The sequence below is a fragment of the Dendropsophus ebraccatus genome, chromosome 6 (genome assembly GCF_027789765.1).
Source record: "Dendropsophus ebraccatus isolate aDenEbr1 chromosome 6, aDenEbr1.pat, whole genome shotgun sequence".
Taxonomy (NCBI): Eukaryota; Metazoa; Chordata; class Amphibia; order Anura; family Hylidae; genus Dendropsophus; species Dendropsophus ebraccatus.
Window position 1 is genome coordinate 69,981,704 of NC_091459.1, and position 10,048 is coordinate 69,991,751.

Consider the following 10,048-nt stretch of genomic DNA (forward strand, 5'->3'; position numbering starts at 1 on the left):
CCTAGTTTTAGGGAGCCTCACTAGGTGTGCCTGCCCTTGCCTCCTTTTTGCTGGCCCTTAACTGACATCCATGTTGACTACTGCTGGGCCTTAACTGGCATCCATGTTGACTATTGCTGGGCCTTTACTGGCATCCATGTTGACTACTGCTGGGCCTTAACTGGCATCCATGTTGACTACTGGTCTGCCTGCCCTTTTTTTTTTATTTTTTTTTATTTGTATAGCGCACACAGATTCCGCAGCGCTTCACCTATCTGTATGTTTTTGGGTGTGGGAGGAAACCGGAGTACCCGGAGGAAACCCACGCAAACACAGAGAGAACATACGAACTTTTTGCAGATGTTGTCCTTGGTCGTCTATGAACCCAGGACTCCAACGCTGCAAGGCTACAGTGCTAACCACTGAGCCACCGTGCTGCCCTTGCCTCCATGTTGGCTATTGCTGGGCCTTTACTGGCATCCATGTTGACTACTGCTGACTACTGTGGTGCCTGCCCTTGCCTCCATGTTGGCTACTGCTGGGCCCTAAGTGGCATCCATGTTGACTACTGGTGTGCCTTTACTGGCATCCATTTTGACTACTGCTTACTACTGTGGTGCCTGCCCTTGCCTCGATGTTGGCTGCTGCTGCTGGGCCTTAACTGGCATTCATGTTGACTACTGCTGACTACTGTGGTGCCTGCCCTTGCCTCCATGTTGGCTACTGCTGGGCCTTAACTGGCATCCATGTAGACTACTGCTGGGCCTTTACTGGCCTCCATGTTGACTACTGTGGTGCCTTCCCATGCCTCCATGTTGGCTACTGCTGGGCCTTAACTGGCATCCATGTTGACTTCTGCTGACTACTGGTGTGCCTGCCCTTGCCTCCATGTTGGCTACTGCTGGGCCTTAACTGGCATCCATGTAGACTACTGCTGGGCCTTTACTGGCATCCATGTTGACTACTGCTGACTACTGTGGTGCCTGCCCTTGCCTCCATGTTGGCTACTGCATCCATGGCATCCATGTGTACTACTGGTGTGCCTGCCCTTGCCTCCATGTTGGCTACTGCTGATCCTGCCTGGCCTCCATGTTAACTACTGTTGCTCCTGCCTGGCCTCCATGTTGGTTACTGTTGCTCCTGCCTGGCCTCCATGTTGGTTACTGTTGCTCCTGCCTGGCCTCCATGTTGGCTAATGTTGATCACGGCAGTTCTCTGTGTGCTCAATGCCATGCAGTGTTTGGCCTAATTTTGGGGAGGCTCACTTTCTTCCTCACTCACTTTTAATGGTTCTCTGTGAGCTCACTGCCATGCTAGGTCTGGTATGATTTTTGGAAGGCTAACTGGCTACCACTTCTACCTTGTTCACTCTGTCCTCACCGCTATACTGTGTGAAATTTTGGGTGGTTCATGATAAGCTACCTCTGTTTTAATGGTTCCCTGTGTTCTCAATGCCATGCTGTGTCAGGCTGAGTTTTTGGGTGGTCCCTATGCCTACCTCTGTTTTAACCAGGCTGTTGCACAGAATAAGGCATGATGGTGCCATTAGGCAGCCTCAGAGGCATGCATACATGCTGCCCCTGCTGTTTCCTGTCCATTTTCGTTGTGTTTCCATCAATTTCTGAGGTTGACAGGTTTTCACACGACCTTCTCTCTACCGAACTTGAGTCCCCTCAACAAATGCTTGAGTCTCCCATTGACTTCAATGGGGTTCATTACTCAAAACAAGCACTCGAGTATCGGGAAATACACGGCTCGAGTAACGAGCACCCGAGCATTTTAGTACTCGCTCATCACTAGTAATAATGCTCCTGCTGTGCCCCTATATAAGGTATGTGACTACATGGGGGGAGGTATCTGACTTCATGGGCAGAGGTATCTGACTGCATGCGGAAGGTATCTGACTACATGGGGGGAGGTATCTGACTACATGGGGAGGTATCTGGCTACATGGGGGGAGGCATCTGGCTATGATGACGGAGGTATCTGGCTACATGGGGAGGTATCTGGCATCAAGAAACATATCTGACTGCAGTGGGCATACGTAGCTACAGGCAGCATATCTGGGGGACATACATGACCAGGGGCACATCTTGCTCCATTGGACATACCTGGCTCCAAGAGACAGACCTAGCTGAAAGGGATGTTTTTGGCTGCAAGCCGTTTATCTGGGTGCAGTGGGCCTATCAGGTTACAGGAGGCATTGGGTGGGTATTATTACTGGCCACAGGGGGCATTATTATTGGAGAAGGGGTCATTATTATATGACATTATTATTTGAGCATTATTACTGGGTCGTACAGATCAGTCACATTGTTATGTGTGGATCTGATCTGTGAATCAGTTGCTGACAGATATTATCCAGAGCCTATGGGGGAAGTCTGATCTTGGCCTAATTAAGGGGAGGTTCCCACGTACAGAGTTCATAAAGAAATCCGCTGTAATACTCTGTAGTGTTATGGCCTATGGCTCTGCATTCTTGCAGCAGATTTTCATTCCGCTGCAAGAATGTAGCCACTGCCTATTAAACTAGTTAGCTGCCGGGTCTCGAACAGATTATGCTTACCTGTCCGCACTCCTACCTGCTTCTCAGTCTCGCAGGCCACTGACAGTCCTTAATAAGCCAGGAGCCTGAGAAGCAGGTAGGAGTGCGGACAGGTAAGCATGATCTCTTCAAGACCCGCCTGCTAACTAGTTAAATAGGCAGTGGTTACATTCTCGCAGCGGAATAAAAATCTGCGAGAATACACAGTCATAGGCCATAACAGTACACAGAATTGCAGTGGATTTTGCTGTGAGATGTACGTGTGAATCGACCCTAAGGCAATGTTTATAAATGATCGCATCCTTGGGGGCTTAAGCTTTAAACACTGGTTTAAGCTTTCTGGTTGTGCATCCCACTCTATGATGTACATAACATGATCACTCTTACAATTAATGTGTTCATGTATGGTAAATTTCTTAATGAGTGCTGTCTTCATATTATTTTTTCTCTTATAGCCCTTTCACGGCACCCCTGGATAGGACCACCTCCTACTCCTATTGGACAGGAAACAGGACCACTGGACCTTAAAAGAAGCAAAACGCCCCACCAGCACCAGTTACTGTTTCCTGTCCCATAGGAGCAGGAATACTTAGGGCTCTTCGTTGGACCTAAGAAGAGGGCCTGGGGATCCCCGGTGCAGACGCTCACTCACCGGCTTCCTGACCGTGTAAGGCTCGCTGAGCTTAGGTCCAGCCTGGTTCCCGCACCGGCACCTCCTGGATAGGGTCCCCGCTGCTCCCCTGGCCCCTCTGGGTTCCGGCGGCATGTTCCTCTTTTCCTCTTCACCTGGTTGTAGCGTGCGCTAAGGGGCGGGGTTTTGATGGCGTGGCCGGGGATTCCTCCGGAGGCGGGAGAAGAGCTGTAGGCAGAGTTCTGCAGCGTCCGGGCTGCGGCCTGTCAGGGGGGAATACTCCACGCAGTGGGAGGGTGCGTCGTGACAGTGCTACAGCGGGGGGCAGAGCCAGCCGGTCAACAGGGCGATTTTGGAGCCAGAATTTCAAAAGACACACAGATCGCAGGTATGATTGCTCTGCACTGGCAGTAGTGTTCTTACTGCCTGGTAGTTTTGCATGGCCATAACTTCTACTACTGTTAAGGCTGTTTTGCTGCTACTACTGACTTCCATTCTCTGAAGATGAAAGCCCAGAGCACTGACACTGAAAAAGCTCCACAAGCTGAATCTGCTGCAGTATGGTGGGGAAAGAGGGGCTCTCCCCGATTGAGTACTTTTGAACTTTGTTATATTGAATATTTCTTTTATCTGTATAATATTAGCAGGAGGAAGCTGCAAAAAAGAGAAAGAAAAGCAGAAAAATAGAGATTGTCCCATCTGTAAAAAGCGTTTAACCCTTAGGCGACCCTGGATGTACCTGTACGTCCAGGGCCGCCCACAGGTGTTCAGAGCGGGGCCGCGCTCTGAACCGTCGCGGTCCCAGGTGCCGCATGTAGCCCGGGACCACGGCTATTAGCGGGCACGGTCCAATCGCCGTGCCCGCTAATTAGATAATCGGATGCAGCTGTCAAAGATGAGAGCTGCATCCGATTATCTGATGCAGCCGTTCCCTGGTGTCTAGTGGCGGAGATTGCCCCCCCCCCCCCGGGATCCCCGTGTCTTCACCTGGCTGGGGTCTGCGCCGTAATGGGATCGCTTCTCGGCCTCAGGGCCGGGGCGCCAAGAGCCAGGGAGCACCCGGCCCCTGCACACTCACATCATTGTTGCCCCCCGCCAGCATTCACTGTGAGCGCTGTGAGCAGGAGCCCGGACTCCCTGCAGCCCCCACCTGCAGACACTGAAGTGCCGCGCCGCCACAGCTGATGTAAATACAGAGACTTCCGATGCAGGATTCCTGCATCAGAAGTTCACTGTCTCAGCCTTGTAGCGCCCTCACTCTTCTCTTGGCTCAGATATGATGTGCGGACGCCTCGGGGCTGGAACAGGGGACTTTTGATGACGGGTAGCCTGCACCGGAAGTCTCTGTACTGGAAATAGCGGCTCCAGGAGGAGAGACTGCGGGGGAGCGTTGTGATAGGTGAGTATCCTATAGGGGTATACTATGTGGGGCTATACAATGTGGGGGCTACAAAGAGGGACTATACTATGTGGGACTATACAATGTTGGAGCTACAAAGGGGGGTAATACTATGTGGGGGACAATGCAGGGGACATCATAAGTATATGGGGGACAGTGCAGGGGACATTATTATAAGTGTATAGGGGACAGTGCAGAGGACATTATTACTATATATGGGATAATGCAGGGGACACATTATTACTATATGGGGGATAATGCAGGGGACACATTATTACTATATGGGGATAATGCAGGGGACACATTATTACTATATGGGGGATATTGCAGGGGACACATTATTACTATATGGGGGATAATGCAGGGGACACATTATTACTATATGGGGGATAATGCAGGGGACACATTATTTCTATATGGGGATAATGCAGGGGACACATTATTTCTATATGGGGGATAATGCAGGGGACACATTATTACTATATGGGGGATAATGCAGGGCACACATTATTACTATATGGGGGATAATGCAGGGGACACATTATTACTATATGGGGGATAATGTAGGGGACACATTATTACTATATGGGGGATAATGCAGGGGACACATTACTATATGGGGGATAATGCAGGGGACACATTATTACTATATGGGGGATAATGCGGGGGACATTATAAATATATGGGGGACATTATTATTACTATATGGGGCAATGCAGGGGGACTTTATTACTATATGAGGACATAGCAGGGGACATTATTACTATAAGGAGGTACAGCAGGGAACATTATTACTACATGGAGGTACAGCAGCAGGGGGCCTTATTCTATATGGAAGTACAGCAGGGGATCCTACATACAGGGGGCAATCCACACACCTACAGATTTTTGCGCACCAAACAGTGCAATTATTACAGATTGGGACCTTATAGGTGGGAAAAGGGAAAGAAGATGCTGGATAAGTGCGGAGCCTAAGATGTTTGTCTGGCAGGCTCAGAAGAGATGAATTACAGCTGAAAGAAGTCGTCATGGTGGTCCAGGCCAGATGGAGAGGAAAAGAAAAGTGATGCCTCAGATCAAAGAAGACGTCACCTGTGAGTCACTGAATTATATTTTTGTATTCAGTAGAGCATTATCTGGTAGGGGTGCAACACTGTTCTATGCCGTAATACACACCACTGCTTCTTCCTAGTAACCCGAATCATGATAAAAGCCCCCTCCTTTCCACAGAACCTAACTGGTATCGTCATTCGCCCTGTTGCCAAAAAGCCCTAGAAACTGCCCTGCTCGGCCTTTTGGCTAAGATCAAGTGTAGTATCTGTTCTTACTGAACTGCCTTGACTTGACGGCTCAGGTCCTGGGGCACCCCCTGCACTCGGCCTTTGGGCATCGGCAATTTAATTCGTCTTAAGCTCACTGCAGCTATCGGGTGTAGGGCTATTCCCCAGGAACGAGAGTGAACCATCCTCTCGGCCTGCTGCTCGATTGTCCTGTGCCTGACGGTTTGACCGGAGAACCACTTCGATCCCGCCTGCCGACGAACGATTGTCGAAGACGCCCCGGAACCCCGAGAAAGGAGGAAGACGACGTCGAACCCTGAAAAAGCCGGCGAGGAGGATTTGCATCTCTCCGCCCCCTTCAAAGAGGATCTGCATAGCTCCGCCCTCCAGGACAGATCTCGACCAGAAGAAGCGATGGCCTCTTCAGCTCAGGAGAAGAAGACCCAGCAGAAGAAGGAAGCGAGGAAGAGCCAGGAGGCCCAGGTCGTGGATGCCTCTTCCTCTGCCGCCCCAGCTCAGCCGACGACCAGCAAATCTGCGGATCCAGACGTCCCAACACTGCGGCCCTGGATGCGCACTACGGTGGCCATGCGACTGAAGAAGGTGGATGGTAGAGAGCCGGACATGTCTGAGGATGTGTTCGCTAAGAAGATGGTCATGGACCAGGGTTTCTCCAAGGCTGAAACCCTCAGCATTTTCTTCTTCACCGGGATCTTTTATGTGACTTTTGCCTCCTTCAACACCTGCAGGAGGTACTGGGAAGCGGTGAAGGCAGCGAGGCCCAAATCCCCTTTCTCTCGCTTTGTAAGCAACTGCTTAATCCAAAGGGAGCAGAGGCGGGTGACGGTTTCAATCCTTAACCCGTACATCCCAGGCAAGGACATCGCCACATTTCTCAGAAGGTACTGCACAGTGGTCAAGGAACCCTCCAAGATCCTGAGCAGCCTTGGATTCTGGACTGGCAAGTGGTCGGTGGTTGTGAGGCTCAACAGGGATGAGTCATCGGACAACGGTTTCCAGCACCTGCCTCAGGCTCTCTCTCTGGGTGACGCTCCATGCTTCATCTATTACCCGGACATGCCGCAGATCTGCAGGAGATGCAGCAAGAAGGGTCATCAGGCGAAGGACTGCAGCGAAGACTCCTGCAGAGTCTGCCAAGTGCCAGGGCATGGGACCAAGAACTGTCCGAAGGCAAAGACCTTTAACCTCTGCGGCCTTGCGGACCACAGCTACAGGGCCTGCCCCCGGAGGGAAAAGAGAACGTGGGCATCCCTTGTTGCCAAAGCTCCGACCAGCCAGCGGCCGGCCGCAGGCCAAGCAGCACGGAAGCCCAAAGAGAAGGAGAAAAATAAGGAGGGTAAGAGGACGATGGCTCCTGCCACTCCCACCACCCCCACCCTCCCTACCCCTTCCCCCTCCCCTTCTCCCCCCCCTGCTCCTTCCCCCTCCCCTCCCACCCCCACTGAGGAATCCTTCCCCTATCCCATTGCCTCAGTGGGCCCCCTGTCCTCCATCCCTTGCCCCACCCTTTCTCCCCACTCCCCTAACCTGGTAGCACTAACCTTTCCTCCAGCTGCCGTGGTTCCCTCCATGGAGGATTATCCCCCTCTTACTTCCTCAGCGGCCCCTGTTGGAATCAAGAGAAAAGGGAGTGACAGCCCATCGGCTGAGACCTCCTAGAAGAAGATCGTCGAGGTCTACGAAGACGCCCTCCCGAAGCAGGGCGATATGGTGCAGATGGTGGAGAACCTGGTCGGCGAATCGGAGGACCTGGTCAGCCAAATGGAGGCCCCCGACTTCTACAGTGCCCCGGAGGATTCGCACGTCAAAGAAATAGTCGAGGAGTGCATACGGAAATGGGAAAGAGTCGGCAGGCACCAAAGAGGAGGATCCTCCCAACCGGACTGGTGATGTATAAGTCTGGGACTAATCTTTCTTTTTTATTCCTATGGCTAATCTTTCCATCTTTAGCTTAAATGTGCGGAGTATTAGAGATAGGTCTAGGTTCCAGACAGTTCTTTCGTTTTTAAATGCTCAGTTGTGTGATGTGTATATGTTGCAGGAATGTGCTCTGTCTTCTTCTAGGTCCTACAACCATCTGGCCAGGCAGTGGTCCCACGGTCCCTCCTACTGGTCCGGCGGGGGCAACTGTAAGTCCGCAGGGGTCGCCATTCTGATCAGGGGAGGCAACTTTACACTTGATTCTGTTCAGGAGCTTGTCTGTGGCAGATTGCTAATTGCAGACGGCTCTTGGGCGGGGAAGCCTGTAAGGCTCATCAATGTGTATGCCTCTCCTGAGAAGGGTGCGCGTCTGGAACTATTCCGGACCTTGCGGGCCCAGCTCGCAACCACCAGGGCTGTAGTCTGCCAAGTTGGATGTCACATCCAAACTGCTCATCGAGATGGTAACCAAAGCATCCTTGCAGAACGTTGTTGAGTCCATCGGGAATGGCTCTGTTAATTATACATGGAGCCGCTCCGATGGCTCGCTTTGTGTTTACCTCTCGAGCAGTCAGGCAGACTAGGCACTCTATGGTTCCCTGCTTCTTCTCTGACCACAGGGCCATTCTGTTTCAAGGGGTTCTGGGCCATGTTTTCCCATCTGGCCCAGGCTCTTGGAAGCTGAATTGTGCTCTGCTGGCTTAGGAGGAGCTTAGAGAGGCCTACATCATATGGCGCAACGAGAAGTGTTTGTTTGATCATGTTAGTGATTGGTGGGAATTTGTTGAGGTTGAATTTCGCAGTTTCTTCGCAGATTTGCAGTGTGGAAGAAAGAGGGACTTCAGGAGGCTGCAGCGCGAGCTGCGGTCACTGCGATACCTTCTCCGGTGTGGCTGGGACGTGAAGGAAGAGCTGGAGGAGACCAAAAAGAGCTTGCAAAGGCACTTTGAGGAGGAATCCAAGCGAATCATCTTCCGTTCCAAGGTGGAGAACCTGGAGAAGGGTGAGAAATGTAACTCGTTCTTTTTCAGGAAACTCCACGCCGGCCATATGCCCCTGACTGAGCTGCGGGACGAGACCGGAAGTTTGCGGAAGGGCAAAGAGGACGTGATGGGGGTTGTTACCGACTTCTACCGCAACCTCTACGCCCCGAAGACCACTGACGCTGAAGCGGCCTACGAGTTCCTGTCAGTTATCACTAACGTTGTTGATCCCACAGGTGCGTCGGCCATTGACGTCCCCTTGACGGTGGGGGAGCTGCTCTTTGCCACTAAATCCTTTAGGCCTGGCAGGACCCCGGGCAGTGATGGTCTCCCAGCGGAGCTCTACGTAGCGCTGGGGGATCTCATTTGCCCGGACCTGTTGGAGCTATACGAGGACATGGTGGTGGAGGGCAGAATGGCTCAGTCGTTGAGGGAGGGCATGATCACGATCTTGTATAAGCGGAAGGGTGAGAGATGTGACTTGAAAAATTGGCGTCCCATCTCTCTCTTGAACGTGGACTACAAGATCCTCGCCAAGGTGCTGGCCAACCGGCTGAAGAAGGTCATCGGTCAGGTCATCCATCTGGACCAGACCTGTGGCATTACCGGCCGCAGAATCGCAGACAGCCTCGCCCTAGTGAGGGACACGGTCCATTACATCCAAAGCCGCCATGCACATGCGGCCCTGGTCAGCCTTTGTCAGGAGAAGGCTTTTGACCGAGTCTCTCACGAGTTCATGGGCAGGGCACTGCGTAGGTTAGGACTTGGTGATATGTTTTGTCGGTTTGTTAACGTTATGTATTTCAATATTTTCAGTAGGGTACTGGTGAACGGCTGGAAGACTCACCCCTTTCCTGTTCTTTCTGGAGTCAGACAAGGCTGCCCTCTTTCACCTCTCCTTTTTGTTTGTGTTATAGAATCCTTCGCGGAGGCTATACGGCAGAATGGAGAGATCAGAGGGATCACCATACCTGGACCCGATTGACAAGAGGTCAAGTGCGCGCTGTACATGGACGACGTGACCGTCTTCTGCGCTGATCAGCGTTCAGTGACTGCACTCGTCCAGACCTGCTAGAAGTTCGGAAAGGCTTCAGGGGCAAAGGTCAACTGCGGGAAGTCGGAGGCTATGCTCTTCGGGGAGTGGCACCTGGCTTCCTCCCCCCCCTTCCTGTTTACCGTCAAACCGGACTTCAACAAGATCCTTGGAGTCTGGTTCGGAAAGGAAGGCGTGGCCCTCAAGTCCTGGGAAAAGCGATTGGCCAAGGTCAACATGAAAATCTGGCTTAGACC

General features: G+C 52.0%; 1 protein-coding gene across 1 annotated transcript; it reads left to right on the top strand.

The window, feature by feature from the left end:
* Positions 1-6,248: 6,248 nt before the first annotated feature.
* LOC138795219 (zinc finger CCHC domain-containing protein 3-like) lies at positions 6,249-7,514 on the top strand. Its single transcript, XM_069974214.1, has one exon. It carries the CDS (start codon positions 6,249-6,251, stop codon positions 7,512-7,514), a length of 1,266 nt encoding a protein of 421 aa, XP_069830315.1.
* The last annotated feature ends 2,534 nt before the right edge of the window (positions 7,515-10,048 follow it).

Coding starts and splice junctions, on each gene's coding strand:
- LOC138795219 (XM_069974214.1), top strand. CDS start 6,249: ATGGCCTCTTCAGCTCAGGAGAAGAAGACCCAGCAGAAGAAGGAAGCG.